Genomic DNA, 20,045 nt, shown 5'->3' with positions numbered 1-20,045 from the left:
AGGCTCCGACACCATCTGAACGCCATCTTCCTCTGTCATGTCATCATAAGCTGCTGTCCCCCGGGGCTCAGCCGAGGCCCCTCTAAGCCCTCATACTGGTCCGACGCCTTAACCCATTCTCTGCCGCTTGCAGTTCTCTGGCAAACTTTTCGTCGTCTGCATTCACATCACTTTCTCCCCCTATACTTCCTCTGCTCACAGGTCGAGCAGGGGTTTCCAGAGACGCACTACGTCTGCTGGTCAGGATGGCCGCGATTTGGTGCGTGGTACCCGAAGTATTGCTAGATGAACGTTCACTCTTGACACTGGTCACCACCGTGTGTACGCTCGCAGCGCTCGATGCCCGTCGATCGTTCCTCTGGGGCTTTGGATGCAGCTTGGTGGGCGATCGTTTCTCTTCGGGCGTGTATCTTTCTACTTGTTTGGGTTGGCGAGACGATTGTCTCGATCCAGGCGTCCAAGCGTAATGTCCAGAAATCTCGCCGTCGACAGGTGCACCATTTTGATTCGTGTTCGGAGTGGAAAGATTGTTGTTTTCGTTCAAGGCGCTCGTGTCTGCCGATCCTGCAGTTGGATCATGCTCGGTTTTGATAAGTGCTGCTTCTTCCTCCATGCTCTCTAGAGCGGGATCGACCACTGCGGTATTTTCGCCGACACCATTCGTCATGAAGACATCTTCATCTGCGTGTTTGTCTTCACTAGTTGGGCTCCCATCGTTCGCAGGTCCTGGCGTATGAAACGTCTCGTCGTCAACATCATGGGCTAATTGAGAGGTATCACCATTGATCAGGGCAGGGTCGATTAAGTCCTCGAGGTTGTCAATTTCTGGTCCTGGTTGTTTGGTCTCCTCATTGGCGTGGGTGCTGCGTTTTACATTCGTTGACCCGCGAGGCTTCGAAGGCTCTGCTACTTTCGCGGGGTCGATGCGACCATATTGATCGTGAACACAACGACGCTGGGCTCTGTCAGTAGGAGACAAGTTCACCATGCCAGGACCGCTTACCTTGCTTTTCCTGCAGTCTTCACAAGCTTTGCTCCGACTTTTCTTCGATGAGGACTGAGGGTCAGCCTGCGCAACTTCTGCACCAACCCCGTCGGGTATCCGGGTTTCTGGGGAGACAACCTCTCCTAGGGTGCCGTTGGTAAACGCTGCTGCGCCAGCTAGGGAATGGTGATCGGCACTAGAGAAACTCCTGGGACGAATCTCCGGCGTGCGGCGAGGTGTTTCACCACCCGACTTATGTCGACATTTTATACGGCGTTTCCGACAAGGCTCACATGCGACTCTCAATCCGTTTCCTCTGGGTCCGTTTTTGGCCGGAGGTGTTTGAGCCTGTGTTTGCGCGTGGACCTCTGCTTGTGCCGCCTGAGCCTGTGCTTGCGCGACTCTTCGAGAGGAACTCCTTTCTCCTGCCACGCGAACAGGCTCGGGCTTCTTGGGCTTCTCCACCTCTAATGGGCCATCTGAGTAAACCCAATCTGGCGCGGTGGTGTTACCGATCTTCCATGCACACCAGATTGCGAAGATTTTCGTCATCGTGAGTGGATCACCATAGCCCTTGGGTATAGACGCCTTCACAGCATCGATCTGTTTCTTGGTGATATCTGGTACCGGCAAGCCCGCATCTATTCGAGCTGTCCGATACAGAAAATCTCGTAATGCCGGCCAACCGTCCACCTCAGACTTCGGGTAATGCCTTGAATTGTAAGCTGGATCACCAGGCTGTGCTGTATTTTCAGACTCTCCCATTTTCTGCCAAATCGGGTTTGTTCGTGGGAAAACATAGGCATGGTTATCGCGGAAGTCATTCAACATCTCTTCCGGTACGGGATCTTGGTCCAGGTATTGGATCAAAGCATACCACATGACTTTCTGGAAGTACGGATAGCGGAATTTGGGCGCCACCTTGGTGGCCTTCTCAATGCTCACGATTTTGAGCTGCATCTCGTAGTCCAGACGAGTCAAAAAGTTACCGCCGATCACCAAGCTGTCTTCCGGTGTCCAGACTGAGTGGATCCAGCCTGCGGGAATGAAAGCCGTGTCTCCTGCGTGGAGGTCAACTCTTGTACAGTTGCCACCGCAGAGGTCTCCCAGCCACGTCTCGTTCTGAGACTCTGAGTTGCACCATTCCTCATACTTCTTTAGGTACTTGTCCTCCGGCGGTATGAAGAAGAATGTCTTTGTCCCTTGCAGAATGTGATAGTACACAGAGGAGCCTCCAAAATCAATATGGAAGTCCGTGTAGCTGTCAGCAACTGACATCAGGCAATAGAACGATACTGGCCTCTTCTTGAGTCGGGTCTCAGCATCAACCACCCAAACATGGTCGTCCAGGTCGAGATCTCGAACTACTTTGGGCCGCTGGATAAGTTTGCCGAGTGGAGTGTGTGAAACTTCGAGGCTGATAACATTTTGGACAGGCTTTTCACCTTCCTGCTCATAGTAGCCCGCCCATTCTCGGAGGGTGTAATAGCCCTTGGTCTCTTGAGACTTGACATCGATCACGGGCACAGGTTCATCAGGGCCACAGAGCTCGGCAACTTTTCGGACTGTCAAACCGCGTGGCATCACCATATCCATTGAGTCCTGATCACAGTCGATGACCTCTTGTTCCCCAAGTTCCAACGGCGGCGTGGCGTCAGGATCTGGGTTTCTTCCGGCGCTGTTGATGAGTGTGAAAGCTGTGGAATCTTTGGCAGGACGAGTCGAACCACGTTCGACAGGACCGGGCCTCACAAGAGTTCGAGGGTTCCATTCAGCCGGAACCACAAAGGGCCGTTTGAATCCCTCAAAGCTTTCCATGAACTCCATTGTAAGCTCTTCTGGCCGGACTCGAGCGAAATCATCTGGTATGGTCCTCATCTTGCCTTCTTTGATTGGCAGGATATAGTGGTGATTCGTGGTCTCTATAGATGACTTTACCAGACCTTGGTTGAGGCCAGCGTAATCAATGGCAGTCCTCGGACGGGACGACTTTCGCACGTATGTGGTTGGCCCATGTATAGGTTCACAGTCTTTGCAAATGTACTTATCCACACTCCTTGCTTCTGCCTTTGTCTTGAAACCAGCACATTCTGCATGAAACCAGCGTTTGCAGGCGTCACACCTGATCCAGAAGGTAGAAGTGTCTTGTTTATCCACCTTTTCCAATTGTAGGCGCTGACATGCTGCGCAAACCTCGGCTTCTTGTTCTGGCTTGATACGACGCTGCTTCTTGGACGGTTGCTCCGCTTCGGTCACTTCAGGCTCGGGAGGTTCTGCAGACACCGGTGGCAGGGCATCATCAGCAACGTGGGTTCCTGTGGACTCTTGTGTTGGAACGTCCGGAGCGTTTCCCCCGTTCGCCGCTTCCAGGTGTACCGACTCGGATTTCTCTGCCATGGAAACACCTCTCACACTGGACACATCTTCAGACATGTGCTGTTCTCTAGACCAACTCTTCACGCTCGGATGTAACTGTGTGGTTGGGCTTCCTTGATTCCGCGGCTTGGAGGAGGACTGGGGAGAGATGGGTGACATCGACAGCTGGCATTCAGGCACCGTATCAAGCTTTGGGGTAATTGTATGATTTTTGAAATTGACTTCGTTCTTCAGCTCAAGTAGTAGAAGTGCATCTTCATGGTCGACATCTGATGTACTATACCCTCCGCTTGTTTTTGGTCTGTCCGCACGCGGCGACCACTCGAGGCTGGGTATTCGCTCGGATTTGATGCGTTTTGCGGGCGGACCATTTGAGGGACCTTCATGACTATAGCGACGGATATAGGAGGTAGAAGGGCGAGTAGCAGTGTACGAGCTTCCCTTGGGTAGAGAAGAAGTGGTTGCGCTAGCCAAAACGGGGCTTGTTGCAATTGCGGCGGTCGCAAGGTCATCGATCGTAGAGCCGGAGCGCGTATGTCCCTTTCCATGGAGGCGTCGATTGTCTTGCAGGAAGCCGGAAGTAGGATTGGCGCTTCTGGTCGCCCAGTCTAGCGACCCGACTCCAGAGTGCCCGAAACTGGTACTCGCGCCACCTTTTATCTTACCCGCAACATGGGCTGCGCCGTCCTGGTCATAGTATAGGTGATCTGGTTGTAGAGCGGACTCATTGTTCTCGACTTCTCCAATATCAGAGAGGCCAAGTCCTCTCAATGTGTAGCCGCCATCGGGTGAATACCGTAGAGGGAGCGAGGCGACTTCGACGGCAGGGGATTCGAAAGTGGGATCAGGGGACAGGCGTTCGATGAGTTCGACCGACGGACGTACAGGGCTCGCTCGCCGCAGGCCTCCCAGGTCACGGCCCCGGCGCCAGATGGTCGAGGTAGGCATAATCACCCTCGAGCGCGAGCGAAAGATCAGGGTCGAAGTTGAAGTCGAACTGGTTGCGGAGGCGGGGTTCGCGAGTCGGGAGTCGAGTTAGCTGTGGGAAGGAGGGCCACAGGAGGATGGCTACATTGGTGAATGTGCCGATCTGACCTCCGACAGGAGGCCGCAAGCAGTGACAAAAGAATTGAGTGTCGTCGGGTGGTGGACGAGGAGTTGTCACGGTCGAGGTGGTTGTTCGGAGCAGGGTCGAGGTAGACCGCAGACGGGAGAGTCGATTGTGACAATACGGCGCGTACCGAGATTTACAAGACAACTTTACAGCACTGCATTTGCTCCCTGCGCCGCCCGCCTTTCAGCTTTGTCTTTCTCTTCGTACTTGCGTTCCTCTGTGCACTGTGCTCTGAAGACACCTTGAAGATAGTTGGATTCCATTCCATGTGTGTGGCAGTTGCAGGACCGCTCAAAACCATCGGAACACCGATACACGCTCTTGTACGTGCATTTACCAATCTGCCGTAAATTCTCCTCTCGCATCTTTCCCACGTCCTTCAACACAACAGGCACGCCACTCCCCGCTCAAACCTCGTCGTCGACAACTCCCTGCCTCTCAAAGGAGCTGCAGTCTTCTTATTCTACCCCTCCGCAATGTCACGCAGCAACAAGCTCGCGCCCGAAGCAAATCGGATCCTCTTTGTCAAAAACCTTGCCTACGACATCGACAGCCCGGCCCTCTTCGATCTCTTTGGCAAATTCGGGCCTATACGTCAAATCCGCCTAGGCACATCGAATACTACAAAGGGCACGGCCTTCGTGGTCTATGAAGACGTCTTGGACGCAAAACAAGCGTGCGACAAGCTGAATGGGTTCAACTTTCGCAACCGCTATTTGGTAGTACTGTACCATCAACCAGAGAAAATGAAGATGGAGGTCAAGGAGGACATTGCGGCGAGGCAGGCAAATTTGGAAAGGATGAAGAAGGAGCATGGTATCGAGTAAAGGACTGGTGGTACGCAGGCTGGAGGCCCGCAGCCAGAGCGCTGAGGGCGCGAGCGGCGTGGACCGAAGTTGTGCCGCGAAAATAAATTTTGGTCGACCGCCGAGTCTTCACACAACAAAAGGTCCTGATATAAAGGTGTTGGGGCTCTTTCAATTGACCCAGGACATTGCAGAGTCAAGAGTCCTCACAGGCGTCTGGAAATTTACTGGATTCGCAGCAAATTCACAAGTGGGTCTTTTTTCATTCACCATCCAAGTCAGGAGCACGACTGAGATTTCTCTTTCCGATCCCTATTGCACGGTTACTCTTATAATCGCAGCCACAACTGCAAACATGGACGACCATATCGTGGGTGTTCTCGGTGGCGGCCAACTAGGACGTATGTTAGTGGAGGCGGCGAACCGACTCAATATTCAGGTTGGAGTCCTTGATGCCGACAGCGCCCCTGCAAAATATCTTGCAAACTCTGATAGGCATGTTACTGGGTCCTTCGCAAATGCGCCCGATGTCAAGGCACTTGCTGCCAGATGTGATATCCTGACCTACGAGATCGAGCACGTTGGCACCGAGATTCTTGAAGAGCTAGATTCTGAGAGACCCTTTGTCGAGGGGACCAAATGGTCGAGGTTCCAGCCTAGTTGGCGAACAGTCCGCACGATCCAAGACAAATTCACTCAGAAGCAGCATTTTGCGAAATATGCAATTTCCATCGCTAAATCCATTGCGGTTAGCCCGTCACAGCAAGGACTGAAAGAGGCCGGCGAGGCGCTTGGGTACCCTTTCATGTTAAAATCTCGAACCCAAGCATACGATGGGAGAGGTAACTTCCCGGTAAAGTCGGAGTCCGATATAGAGCCTGCCATCTCAGCACTTGCGAATCGACCTCTATATGCGGAGAAATGGGCTCATTTCAAAATGGAACTCGCAGTCATGGTGGTGAAAACAGCCCAGGAGGACGATCCGGACGCGTGGGAGAAGAACACCTTGGCGTACCCTACCGTCGAGACCGTCCATGAAGACAGCATCTGCAAGCTTGTGTACGTTCCACCTCGAGATGTCTCACAGCAAGTGGCACGCGCTGCCCAAGACCTGGCTCGACGTGCCGTTTCAACCTTTCAGGGAACTGGCGTCTTCGGGGTTGAATTGTTCCTCCTTCCTGACAACACCCTCGTCGTCAACGAAATCGCGCCCCGACCACACAACTCTGGGCACTACACTATCGAAGCATGCCACATGTCCCAATTTGAAGCACAGATCCGTGCTATTCTGCCTGATCTCGCTTCAAAGATCCCTGCTGGAGCAACGGATCTGGCGGTCAACGCAGCTATGATGTTGAATATCCTCGGAGGACCACAACCGGACTCACATTTGCTGGTCGCCAAAGCCGCCCTTGACGTTCCAGGAGCTAAAATTCACCTGTACGGAAAGGGTGAAGGTCGACCTGGACGGAAGATGGGACACATCACTATCACCGGGTCCAGCTTATCGGAATGTGAGGTCAAAATGCATCCTTTGATTCAGATGGTAGATGCAATACGCGTGCATCGCAACGACAGATCTGGCCAGTCCTCTGCTACTTCGATTCTGAAGACTCAGGCAGAACTTCTTGATTCCAATCCGACACCGTCTGCTCGAGCTGTCGTAGCGGTAGTAATGGGATCTGACACCGACCTGGCTACACTTCGCCCAGGCTTAACGCTGCTTGATACCATGGGCATCCCTTACGAGGTGCACATCACCTCAGCTCACCGCACGCCGCAGTACATGCTCGACTTTGGCAGAGCTGCGGCTGGTCGTGGACTTAAAGCCATCATTGCCGCCGCCGGTGGAGCGGCACACTTGCCTGGCATGATGGCCTCGGAAACCCCTATACCCGTCATTGGCGTGCCCGTAAAAGCTAGCTCTTTGGACGGGCTGGACAGTCTATTGAGTATTGTGCAGATGCCGCGGGGCATTCCTGTGGCGACAGTGGGAATTGGGAACTCGGTCAACGCGGCGATCCTGGCGGCGAGGATCGTGGGATCAAGCGATGAGAAAGTACGGACGTGGGTAGCTGACCACCTGCAGCAGATGGACGATGAGAACATGGAGAAGGAGCATCGACTGCAGAGAGAAGGCTGGAAGATCTACAAGAAATTGGATGGGTGAGTGGGTGGCTCCGTGCTTGGGAGGGTTTGCTGTTATCGATTCTTTCAAGGGGGGATCGGATGTTGGGCACAGGATCTTGCTGGAGTGAGAAATTTCTGAGCCTGCGACACAGCCGCCTCTGCTCAATCCCCCCGGGCCCGTGACAGAAGAAGTAGTAATACTGGGAGATCAGACATGCGCTCTACCTGTGTCACACATAATCTCTCCTGGGAAGCTTGTCATCAAGCTACGGCCACTCTTTTGCCTTGTTTAATCACGGTCGTTCAAGGAAAGCAGGAAATCATTGCCCCCGTAATCCCACAGATTCCCGGAGCGTGGCTTCCGGGGAAGGCAGCCCATGTACATATCGTTGCACGACAGCGGCATGGATGGGCAGACTTATGATTTTGATTTTTTGATTTTGATTTTGGAACAAGTCACAGCATCATCGGTGTGTGACTTTCCGGGATGGGAGGAGAGAACGGACCACGATGTGAGGTTGAAGTTGCGGTCGAGTTGGAAAGCAGCCAGGAGTGGCACCTGTCTAACATGACTGCTGTAATAATTACATGGTTGTGTCCTAATGTAGCCCGCCCTCCCCGGTGGGTGCTTGATCGTAACCTCGAGCTGGTGGTGGTGTTGTTGGAGCTAATCTTTGTGTACGAGTATACTGGAGGATACTGGAACGCCACTGCGGCCAAATGTGAATGCAATAGCTGCATGTCTGTAGGCAGCAAACTTAAACACGAGGCACACACCTTTCAAAGCTAACGGTAACCAGTACGAGGTCCTGATCCTCTTTCTCATCACACCGCTTTACTGATTTTTTTTTGGCTTTGGCTTTGGCTTTGGCATTGGCATGAGGCTGCAAGGACTGCATCGAGTAAATCGCGGCGAAAGGCGAGCGAGCGAGCTAGGGCGGAGAATGAACAACGAGCATGTCAGGATACCCATCATGAGACCAGGGCTCCCAGAGTTCCAGAGTTCCAGAGTGCCAGGACCCAGTAGTATTATGAGCCAACGGAGTAATTGTGATCAGGGTGAAGGCCAGTTCATCAGTTTGATTCGATGTGCATTGATGGGCACGGTGATACAAGGGACGATCGCCTTGGACTCGACCTCGTTTTCTCCAGTTTTCCTCTTGCTCATTCCTCATCCCGGCCCCCAAGGCGCCTCGAACCCGACAATCACTCCCTGCCTGAGGCTTTTGTACGCAAGGGCTTACTTGTTTCCGCCTGGGCAACCTGGCTGTCGTATTTTGTTTTGCGGAGAAGCTCGCACATTCCCCAGTACCCCTCGCGATGGATTGAGTAAAGGAAATGAAATGAAATGCTGTGTGTCCACGGTTCACCGGTCGAACGTGTCCAGGCCTCACTCACTCATCCACACACTCATTCCACGCCCTTTCATCACAGTGACCTGCTCGACCTCCTCGGCCCGCTCGGTCGGTGTATTGGGCATCAATGCACTCACACTCGCACCCTTGCGTGAGGTGATGATGCAGAGCAAAAGGTTCGGGGGAGCTCCACAGCGAGGAAAGGACAGTATTACCAGGAGGAGGAGCACAACGCACAAACAAACACAGCGGCCTCATAATAATATCCAGCTAAAACAACCTTTCTGTTGCCCACATTTCGCTTATGGCCAAAAAGGAAGAGAAGGGAAGGGCAAGAGAAGGAAATGGGGCGCTGGTCACATCCGGCGCCAGCCGTCATCCCCCCGTGCTGTGGTGACATCCACCCTGAATTCCTCTATCCTGGCGCCTTTTGGTTTCCCGGGTTGCTCATTCCGCGCGTCCACCCACACACGGCGGCCGAGGAGAGGAATGGAGAATGGAGGCTGTCCTTTCGGGCTTTTCTAATCCACCCGGGTCGCCCAGCCCAGACGGACCGGGGGAATACGAAACGCTGGCAAGCCCCCCTCCAAAACTTGGAAAATCACAAAAACAAAACAAAAAAACCCTTGCAACCGGGATTCGGTGATGGGACTCGTCTGAAGCCCCGGCATAATACGAGCGTGGGATGGGGAAAGGAAACTTTGCATCAAATAGGCTGTTTGTGACTTGGCAGCTCTGCAAGCCTCAAAACGATGGTGCAGCTTTTTGTGTGTCTCCAGTCACCGACCAGTGGATCATACCAACGAGTCAGGACTCTCTCACTCCTTACTTTGCCTCCTTCGATGCTTGCACCGGTAAGTTTCCCAAAGCATCGGGATTGGATTTGCCCACTCTGCCTAGCCGAAATACGGGGAGGGCGACAAGTCTGCTGTGCTTCGGATCCTCTTTCAAATCGATCGAGCGCACGTCACCCCCTGCGACTTGCAGCTTGCAGTAGGCAAAAAAGGGGGCGATCAATCAATCGCCTCACGGATCCCACCGACGCATACCACGAAAAGGGCGATCAATTGTCTCAGTCACGGCTCAGAATAACAAACCACAGAAGCCAGATAAGCCCCCCCCAAGGCAAGGGAGGGAAACTCACGGTCGGGCCCCCGTGTCCGGGACAAACACCATGGAATTGGATGGTCCTGAAGTCCTGCCGTCAATGACCGAATGGGCTTGATGGAATTGCCATCGGCTCGACATTTGCGGCCTAGCCCTTTGGCCCTTTGGTTCGGGTCCATTCCTTCCCCCCTGCTCCCTGGCACGGCGCGCCTCGTGGCGCTCCGGGGAAACCTCTGGTGGCTTTGGGGAGGAGCTTGCAAGGTCCAGCCGGATTCGTTTGAAATGCGACAATCCCACGTCGCCTTGACCGCTAGATTTTTGGGGGGAACCGAACATTTGCTGAGCACACTCCCACTCCCACATTGGCTTGCGAAGGGGTATATTTGATTCAGGCTCCCTCGAAAAAAATCTCCCTTCCTTCTTTCCTCTTTGCTTTCTTCATCCATCATTCAGCCCTCTGATATAATCATCCTTCAGTTTCATTGTTGATCCAGGATCACTATCTTGTTCCATCCTCCACCAGCCTTGGGCCCGTGGACATTTGTACCTGCAGCAATTGCCGATCAACGCGGCTACCGAACAGACCAAGTGCCGAGCACCAGGCGTCGTGAGTTGATCTTCACCTCGATAATACTAGGTCTGCATGGATTAGCACTGACCAGCTCTTGACAGCTCCAGCACACCTCTGTCCATCTACATAATCTAAACACATCAGACCTTTGACACCCTCCCATATCCGGCACCATGCAACGCATCTCCTACCGCTCCACGGTGCTCGCGTCGGAAACCTCGAGCCGCGACATGCACAAAGCCTTCGAGGCATCTCCACGTCCCAAGTTTGTCTCCTATTCCGATCGACGACAATATCCTGAGCATCACCCTCCTCCACCGCCACCGTCACCCGTTCACTGGACCCGTGAGAAGCAGAGCCGCTAGGTCTATATTTCCAGCACGGCGTTTCGGGATTCATCGAGTTTGGCGGGCGAATAGTGTGTTGTTTGTTTGGATTGATTGGCTTCTGTACTGTCATTCTCATAGGGATTGTTATTTTGCACTATGTGTTTTGAAAAATGGGCTAATGGCAACAACGTCTTGCGAGCGAGAATGGGTGTTCTGCTCCTGTTACATAGTTATGTCGGCCTCATCGTGGGCCTCTGCAGGTCTCTCTGAAGACTCTGGAATCTGAGAGGCCTTGCCATCAGACTGAGAATAGATTTCTTGCAATCTGACGAGAGCATCTGGGTTTCCCCGAAGCACTTGGACATTGAGTTCTTGGATTTCGTCACGATGCGATTCATGTACCCGTGCCAGGTCAACCGACGCAGTCCTTTCGTCCACGAATGTGCGAACAAGATCTGTTTCGCCGCGCTGCCGTTTCACTTGCATCAATTTTTCCAAGAAGGAAGCCTGTTTGCTCGCCTGATCCTGGTCGTGTCGGGCTTGGGCGAGCTCGCCACTCGCACCCGCTTGGGCACTGACAAGCGGATCATCTATCCGGGTTTCTTCCGCCGGTTTCTCTTTCTTCAACATCTTGGCTGCCTGACCGACCAGCTTGATGCGTGACAGGCCTATCAGGTCGTATTCGTCGGTTGATCGCAGAACGTCGGCGCCGTCCAACACGCCTGGAAGGGTGAAGAACATGTTTGTACCCACCATGTCGGCCCACGTACAGCTATACACTTGGCTTGGTAAGAGATGATGGGGTTGAGTGTGGCCAAATCAAGAATCTGCACACGTGAGGGTGCGGGCAGGTGTGCATTCTCGTCATCATTGTCATCTTGTTCATTCCGGGAAGGTGTCTGGTGCGGTTCCTGCGTCGAGTAGTCACGGCCTTCGCCTGCTCCGGGTTCTGCAGCCTCAAGACAGCCGCCGCCGCCGCCGCCCACGGGGTCGTCCGGGCCAGGCGCGGGAGTACCAGAGTCGGGTCTTTTTCTTTTGGCCGGCGTCACGGGCTTGAGAGGGACGGGGAGGTGCGACTTGATGTTAGAGTTCAAGGAGGACAGATCAATATCCACGAAGAAGGTCTGTCCATAAGAAAAGTGTCAAGGAATGAACAGCTTTGTGAATTTGGGGGCCGGCAGCACAGAGGCGGCTTGGTTTCAATTCATTTGCAGCAGGCCCCTACCTCTGTCTCGATGTCATCGTATTCATATTCAAAATCCTCTTCTGATATGTGTTCAGGTGGGTTCATAGCGGCTCATTACCAAGCCAATGGCCACGAACCCGGAAAGTCTTGTTTTGAGATGTTGATTTGCAGATGGGATAAGACAGGAAGAATCACTTCAAAATCTCAGTAGCTCCCATCCACTACCCGCTTGAGGCTCTGATTAATCCGAGGGCTTTTAGCGGCACGTGATACAACAACGAATGTTTCAAATGACACGTCACCGATCTCCGTCCTTGTTTGTCCCTTGCTTGATCCAGATTCCAATAGCCCCTCCATGATGCCATCCCACTCTGATCCTCTGTCTCGTCCAACGTGCTAAAAATTACTGGCTTCATTGGAGGTCTCACCCACCACGACCGCCCTTGTTCTGTTCCCATATTTGCGAGGAAAAAGAAACTCACGCCACGGCTGAAACGGCCATGTGTAACCGATGAAACAAGTCAAGATCAGCGGCTAGACAAGATGCCAGATCAAGGCAGGTGGCTGGATTGGTTCACCGACTCAAGTCCGCACCAGGCTCTACTTCCGAAGTACTGGTAACCTTTGCAAGGTGATGGTTGGGGCCGTTGCTACGTTTAACCACAGCAGGCTTGACGCCGGACTAGCGCCCGGGTCCTGACGAACGAGGGATGAAGTCATTGACAACAATTCGGTAAATGACAAGTCAGGCCGAGCCAGGAGAATCCGAGACAATAATTGAGGGAGACGGAGAGGGAGCGGAGGGAACAGCTGGTGCCAGTCAGACTCCGTCATTATTCCCTCCTCTCTCTCTCACCCCCTCTCAGCTCCTCCTTCATTCCAACTTTCTTTTCACTCACACTCCTCACATGTGTCCCATCTTTGACATGGGCATTTCATCTCTTTCTTTGGCAATCATTCATCCGCCACCCCCTGGCATGACTGACCTGACTGTCGACTGACTAAAGTAGCCGCCCCGCCCAACCACTTGTCAGACGCCGATAAGGTACCAACGAAAACAGAAAACACCCCCTCAAACGAGGTCCCCCGGACAGTCGGACATTCGGTCAGCCTGCGTCCCAACCACCAATCATAGCAAAGAGTACGTCAATGCTTGTCTTTTCCTGGCCCTGAGACCTGTATTACACATTCGGCAAGCGGATGTTGGCGGAATGGCCTCTTCACCACAGTATTATTCATGCCCAGCGGGACTCCCAGCACACCCACCCCCCAGGAAGTTCTTCGGTCGCTTACGGCGGCGGAGAGTGATGCGGTAGTGATGAAAGTCCATCGCATTACCCTTGCCGTTGCAACGCTTTGGTGCTCCTCAGACATATTTCTCTCAATGCAGTCACCGCGCTGGCCTTCCGGGGCGCCTTGCTGGGCCGCGTTTCCGCTCTCGCCGTAACATCCGCGTGGGTGGATGAGGCTGTGATCAAATCACATTCCTTCTCTTGTTGTCAGCTTGACTTCTTCGTGATATTCTGGCTAATCCTTTCGGGTTCGCTCTCATGTACAGTGGCCTTGGCCTTGGGGTCTCATTATGCTAGCCAACCATCGCTTACCCGAGCATTATATGCCACTTCGGCGGAGCCGTCTATATCTCCCATCACTTCCTCCCCCGCGGCCTGGGTCACTCCAGCACACGACCAGCACCCTCTCGCTGCTCAGCCTTCCTCAGACACAGCACTCGACTCCGAAACCTTGACTGTTATCGTCCCTGCCGACCCCAACACTACTCAATCCCATCCTCCATATGAACCGGTGACCGGGAAGGCCTTGGAGGGAGAAGAGCAGATGGGTCCAGTCAAGACAAAGGCCACCATTGGTGTGCTATCTACCATCATATTTTACATGTGCGCCAACAGCATCCTGCGGGCCACACGTCCAGAGGTATTCATTTGGCAAGATGAAGACCGAGAGGAATCCAGCTGGATTGCTACCTCCCGGTATTGGCTCGACCGGAAATGCTGTCGCTGGCTGGGCGTCTGTGGTGCATTCCACATGCATTACATCTCGGAGCACGCCAAGTTCGGTCATCGTCCCTCGATAGGCCATCGAGAGCGGTTAGTGGTTCCCACGCCCGACTGGGACTGGCAGCATGCCTGGACAGAGGGCAACGACCGGCCTGAAGACTGGACTCACGACGAACGGGTGCTGAGGGAGATCCCAGACTACGTGTTTGAGTATGCTCCTCTCGTCCACCTCTACTCGGGAGAACAGTTCTGGCCCTGCGACATTGCCGAGCACCTCTACCACATCACCCCAACCTTGAACTACACGGCAGTGCAGTCCGAGCAGCAACACCCAACCCTCCAAAACTTGGACGAGCTGAACCAGTGGGACGGTGGTCGGTGGGTGTTTCTGACTAGCAACGACAACGTGGAACAACGGCCAGACTGGTTGGAGGGAGAGAAGAACATCCCAACAGGACCGTCGAGTCCAGATGACCCATCCGATGACAACGAGGGCTGGGTCCACAAACCAGGAAGAACATACCTTCAGGGTGTGAAGGATGCATTGGATGACGCGAAAGAATGGTTTGCACCGGACTTGGATGGCTTTGAGGAAAACGACGATTTTCAAATGACGGCCTCGGGCCAATCAGAGCAGACGGAGGCCGCACGCCGGATTCATCACGAACTGAGACGCTCAACCACTTCGAATCACGCGCCGCCAGACAGGCTCCGAGGGGGTCGGAGCGATGCGCCTGCGGTCCTCGTCACTGTCAACAAGGGCCATGGCATCGTCGACGCCTTTTGGTTCTTCTTTTACAGCTTCAACTTGGGGAACGTGGTACTCAATGTCCGCTTCGGCAATCACGTGGGAGACTGGGAGCACACCGCCATTCGATTTCAACACGGCAAACCCAAAGCGGTTTTCTTCAGCGAGCACAATTTCGGATCCGCCTACAGCTATGAAGCGGTGGAGAAGATCGGGAAACGCCCCGTCATCTATTCCGCTTATGGGACTCATGCTATGTACGCGACGCCTGGCACGCACCCTTACATCCTACCATGGGGAATCCTTCACGACATGACTGACCGTGGTCCTCTGTGGGATCCGGCCCTGAATTCACACGCGTATACATATGATCACAAGAACGAGACCCTGCGGTCGTCGAACCGTACCCCCAACGCCCCAACCAACTGGTTCCACTTCGCTGGACATTGGGGGGATAAATTCTACCCTCTGGGTGATAAACGGCAGTATCGATTCGCCGGACAATACCACTATGTCAACGGCCCACTGGGCCCGAAATTCAAGCATCTGGGGCGAAAGAAGATTTGTCAAGGGCCAGACACTGCCCCTTGCGTGGTCAAGAACTGGCTCGGCAGCGGGGACAAGATTGCCCATTTACATCTGTCTCCTCTTGAAGGGGAGGAAGGAGACAACGCCATATAGATGAGTGCGCGAGGATGTGCAGACGAGACACAGGATACTGACATGACTCTTGCTATGTGTTTTTTTACCTTGTTGACAGTCCTTTGATGACCAGCATCATGATACCCTTTGCGATACAGGATTTTGGGGGCCGGGATGGGCTTTGGCGGACGGCGTTCTGGGAAGATGCACGGGATCTTCGTTTTGATTTTTCACTTGATACCCTCCTGCCCTAGACTCGGTTGGATATCTGTGACTACATACTGTACCAACGGCTGCAGACAAGAACAGTGGGTGGAGTGAGGGAGTGGCCTGAATAGGAAAGTTGAACAAGACTGTTCTCAAACTACAACACCCCAACGATGCTATTCATTTCCTGCTCTACAGTACGCCTAACTGGAACCCAGGCTCTGCTTGGGCGACAGGGACCCCAGCTTGGAGTTGCCAGCTTGGAGCTAGAAATCCCCCCGAGGTTCTCAAGTATTATTACAAATAGCGGCGTGCACAACTACGGAGGACGGGTGCCCGTTGGGACCGCACATTAGGAACCACAGATCGACCAACACACCGCTGATAAGTCTGGACCTTGTTGTCCCGTACTCTACCTATGGATGTAGCATGTTACTCGCCCGACTAGATCCACCCTGAACATCCGGGACTTAAGCGTCCCAGCGAGCCAGGGTGCTCGTTATCTCCGTAGAATGCAGGGAAACTTGGTACTTGTGTAGTCCGATCCCGGCCAGGAACTACCAAAGAGACTTGGGTAGGTCAACACCCGTCGTTGATACGCGAGGACTTGTTGTGGTTAGGGAATTGACTAAACAATATGTCTGTCCTGTACATAGGTAGCTATCTTCTCCGTAGCTACTGTACATACATACAATACTTGGTGGATCCGCAATGTCTCAGTCCATCTGGGCCTCGTCCTCATCCTCGTCCTCGCCCTTCGCTTTTATTTTCGTCCGTTCCCAGCCTCCTCCATTTGTTCGCTGTCACTATCCACAGTCAGTGCGGGGAATTATAAGCGATCGGCATGGTGTATGGGGGATGGAGGGAGAGGGAGAAGAAGAAGAAGAATGTTTGGTGCGTGATCTGCTAAAGAGAGCCTGCCAGCCGATACTCTGCATAACTTTTATACATAGGTACACAGATCCCCGCCTGGTCTGGTCCGCCTGGTCAGCTAAATGACCACTGCTGGTGCCGCTCTCAACCTGATCGATAATCTTGTCATGCTCCAAAGAAGGGGATATAATACAACTACGTTTTACCCCGTACCATATTACATCTACGTCACCCTGGTGTGTCAGTCAAGATCTGAGGCGAACCTGCATCCATCTAACCTATAATATATCTGTCCGCGTACATACTCTCACCAGATCTTCCCCCAGTTTGGTCAGGTCAAAGCTCCCCCCTCCCCTCTCACTCAGCCCACAAACCTGGTGCCGCCAGTTCTCCAGTGGGCAAGTATACAGGTTTCCTCTTCCATCCTCCTTTTTTGCTGCGCGTGATGTTCCTTCTTCATCGCGGGCTTGATTGGTAGGCTGAATGAATAGCCGGATCCCGCTCTGGCTCCCCAGCAGCCCGGCAGCTGCGGTGCATTGCAGTGGGACAAAGCGGTATCACCCGGATGTCAATATCCAGGAAGATGTTAAAGGGGTACGTGGTGACCGATGACGATGTCGATCATGGGTGATGGTCATCCATCTGGGGACTACCACACCAGAAACCATCACACATCGGCCGCCTCGGAACCTCTGACTAACCTAGGTACATGGCGACCAAGCGAGCAAGGGGTAAGGATCAACCTTGACAATGACGCGGTATCTTTGTACGGAGTACACACAACACACAGCACACACCACCTCATCCAGTCCAGTCTGCATGGTTGTCTTATCAGTTTCCTCGTCGTCACGAGGCCGGTCGGGTTGGGGTTGTGTGACGGAGAGGCCATGGTCGCGGCAAAGGTGAGAGAAGGGAAAATCTCAAGGTTGAACAAAGTTCAATAATGTTCCCTCATACCACACATTGTTTAGACCTTCCTTCCTTACCCTGGTACATCCATGGAACTTCGTTCTGAACCAAGACTCTCCTCTCTGCACAGGTCCATGGGTTACTAAATATTTCACTGTAAAAGCCCATGCCTTTCAGTCCTGGACTTCTTGCATCGTCTCGAGTCTCGACCAGGTGGCAGACTGACACAAGCCCACAGATGTGGATTCCGAGGTGGTTTGGAATCTGTCATGGACGGTGATGATCGCGAGGTTGTTGTCTTTTGGCTATATGAGTGCGAATCTTCAACTCCCAGGCGCTGGTGGCATGGAGTTCAGAGTTGTTTGCAAGATCACTTGTTTCCGGGTACTCTGCAGTCGAAAATGCAAATTTGGAGTTGTTAGTATTTCCCCTGTGAATACTTCCAAAACAACTGCCTGTAATAGAGATTGGCATTCGAACCAAAATGTAGGTCGTCAACCTCGAGAGACAGTCCAGCGATTCGCACTTTCCTCTCGTATCCTTGACTTTGTCCCGAATTCGCATCATTCCGTAGTTTCTCCTCATCTTTACCTGCATCGCCCTGGAGACCCTATACCGGCTCAGGTCAACCGATAGCCGTATAAGGAGTCACGGCTCAGTCACTAGGAGGCTGTAAAGAAGCCACAGACTCAACTTGCCTATGTTCATAGCGTTCTCCCCGCCATGGGGCTCCGCCTTGGCTGATTGGCAGGGCCGAAGAATGTCTTGGCACGGTCATGACGCCAAAAGGCCCCCGCCAACGGTCCTTGATACTTTCCCAACGAGCTGCGCCTCCAGCATCTGACCAAAATTGCAACATCTTCAGCCGCAGGTTTTCTGAGCAAGTTGATAAGAACTTGCCGTCGAGACGAATACATGGGACGATAGCCGTCACAGCAGAGCACCGTCCCGGCCTCCGCACATGCACCCTCCCGATCTCTCACCCTCAGCTACTGAGTTGCACGATGGTCTCGTTTCAGCATTCCAGTCATCTGACCCTTCCACCAGCCTGGCTATGGCCGCTACATCTATCCTCTTCAGTATAGCGACAGCAGCGGCTTCGCCTCTTTCCACCGCCATCCCCTCGCCGACTTCGTCGCCTGTGGCGAGCATGTCCGACGACGAGAGCAGTGGCGAATGTAAACTACTGGGCCCTTTTGCTATACTGGTGCAGGGAGCGCTGGGCGCTCTGGCTTTATTGTCCTTGGTCTTCAAGAGATGGAGAGAAAGGCCGCAACGACCTCTCAAGGTCTGGTCCTTTGACGTGTCGAAACAAGTCGTCGGGTCGATTCTGCTCCATCTGCTGAACCTCCTCATGTCGCTTTTCTCCTCCGGGCAGATTGGAGAGACTGTTGTGAATGCCGCAGCAAGCACACTCGGAGCCGAAACAACCGCGGAGTACCAACCAAACCCGTGCTCATTTTACCTGCTCAACCTGGCCATCGACACGACCATCGGGATACCCATCCTCATCGGCATCCTCAAGATCTTGACCATGGGCGCACGGTATACCCCACTCGCGAAACCCCCCGAATCGATCGAATCTGGACGTTATGGCACACCACCGAAGGCCTCCTGGTGGGCCAAACAGTGCCTCCTCTACTTTCTAGGGTTAATTGGCATGAAGATCTGTGTATTTATCATTTTCCAGCTCTGTCCTTGGTTAGGACGCGTTGGCGACTGGGCACTGGGCTGGACGGAGGGCAACGAGGCGGTTCAGATTGCATTTGTCATGTTTATATTTCCCTTGATCATGAACGCTGCTCAGTACTACATCATCGACACATTTATCAAACAGAAGGGATCACAAAACGAGGGACAAGAAGACACCGAACATGAAAGAAGTGAAGAACACGGCTCTCTCCTGCCAGATGCAGGACCTGATCATGGTCGCTCGCTCAGTGAGGATGAGGCCTGCAAAGCCAAATCCTCCAGCCAGCTTGAGAGAATTGTTTCATATGACCCTGACAAGGACGGGGAAGTTGTTGTGAGGGAACAACCGGGCGAGAGCAGCGGGCTGACCGCTCATGCAGAAGAAGAAGGTCTGGAAGATCGGCCTCGGATATGATGACTTGGATTTTGTCTGCATTGCGTTGGATGGTATACCGGAAATGGGAGAGTAGCCGCCTGGGAGCTCACGGGATCATTGTATATTTGGATACTGGCAGGAGGAATATACGTAGGGAATACCAGACCGCCACATGCGGCCCGGTCTTCGTCGTCATGATCAATCTCTGCATTCTGATTACGTCTGAGGTTACTCCGCATCACGATTCTGGGGATCTTTTGCTCGCAAATTTCTATGTGACCGTGACCTCGCGCCGCCCTCAACGCCGCCGCATCTGCACCTCTTCCTATTCGCTCCGATGCTAAGCGGCACAAGGCGGTACAGGTTGAGTAATGAGGAGGCACGTGGGAGGGCAGCTGATAGGGCCGTGCCCCTGTGCAGTGATGGATATGGTTAAGAGGGGCTCCATCCGTGCCTGAACGCCCCTTCGTTCGGGTGGTGGCTATCCAATTGCGGGGGAACTGGGCGATGCTGTCTCGTAACAAGTTCCTGAATTCTCTCATTCCAGTAGCCATGTGATGTAGGCAATGAAAAATTCTGCTTCTTTGGCGCGGGGCGGCGCGTTACGTCTTCCAAAATTCCATT

The 20,045-nt window shown here is 53.4% G+C and overlaps 6 protein-coding genes across 6 annotated transcripts; 4 read left to right on the top strand and 2 right to left on the bottom strand.

The window, feature by feature from the left end:
• Positions 1-82: 82 nt before the first annotated feature.
• AYL99_04264 (hypothetical protein) lies at positions 83-4,309 on the bottom strand (the record flags this gene model as incomplete). Its single annotated transcript, XM_018835778.1, has 2 exons — positions 83-955; positions 1,004-4,309. The coding sequence occupies 2 exons, from the start codon at positions 4,307-4,309 to the stop codon at positions 83-85; spliced, it is 4,179 nt and encodes a 1,392-aa protein (XP_018695428.1).
• A 642-nt stretch (positions 4,310-4,951) lies between these two features.
• Positions 4,952-5,302, top strand: AYL99_04263 (hypothetical protein; the record flags this gene model as incomplete). The annotated part of the gene is made up of 1 exon (XM_018835777.1): positions 4,952-5,302. One exon carries the CDS (start codon positions 4,952-4,954, stop codon positions 5,300-5,302), a length of 351 nt encoding a protein of 116 aa, XP_018695427.1.
• A 334-nt stretch (positions 5,303-5,636) lies between these two features.
• On the top strand, positions 5,637-7,451 carry AYL99_04262 (phosphoribosylaminoimidazole carboxylase, ATPase subunit; the record flags this gene model as incomplete). The annotated part of the gene is made up of 1 exon (XM_018835776.1): positions 5,637-7,451. The coding sequence occupies one exon, from the start codon at positions 5,637-5,639 to the stop codon at positions 7,449-7,451; it is 1,815 nt and encodes a 604-aa protein (XP_018695426.1).
• Positions 7,452-10,995: 3,544 nt separating this feature from the next.
• Positions 10,996-12,064, bottom strand: AYL99_04261 (hypothetical protein; the record flags this gene model as incomplete). Its single annotated transcript, XM_018835775.1, has 3 exons — positions 10,996-11,495; positions 11,552-11,897; positions 11,999-12,064. 3 exons carry the CDS (start codon positions 12,062-12,064, stop codon positions 10,996-10,998), a joined length of 912 nt encoding a protein of 303 aa, XP_018695425.1.
• A 1,731-nt stretch (positions 12,065-13,795) lies between these two features.
• AYL99_04260 (hypothetical protein) lies at positions 13,796-15,403 on the top strand (the record flags this gene model as incomplete). The annotated part of the gene is made up of 1 exon (XM_018835774.1): positions 13,796-15,403. One exon carries the CDS (start codon positions 13,796-13,798, stop codon positions 15,401-15,403), a length of 1,608 nt encoding a protein of 535 aa, XP_018695424.1.
• A 3,004-nt stretch (positions 15,404-18,407) lies between these two features.
• On the top strand, positions 18,408-19,460 carry AYL99_04259 (hypothetical protein; the record flags this gene model as incomplete). Its single annotated transcript, XM_018835773.1, has 1 exon — positions 18,408-19,460. The coding sequence occupies one exon, from the start codon at positions 18,408-18,410 to the stop codon at positions 19,458-19,460; it is 1,053 nt and encodes a 350-aa protein (XP_018695423.1).
• Positions 19,461-20,045: the final 585 nt, after the last annotated feature.

Source organism: Fonsecaea erecta, assembly GCF_001651985.1.
Source record: "Fonsecaea erecta strain CBS 125763 chromosome Unknown Scaff3, whole genome shotgun sequence".
NCBI classification, from domain to species: domain Eukaryota; kingdom Fungi; phylum Ascomycota; class Eurotiomycetes; order Chaetothyriales; family Herpotrichiellaceae; genus Fonsecaea; species Fonsecaea erecta.
The sequence above is the reverse complement of the archived record's forward strand: the minus strand, read 5'-3'. Positions and strand labels throughout refer to the sequence as shown.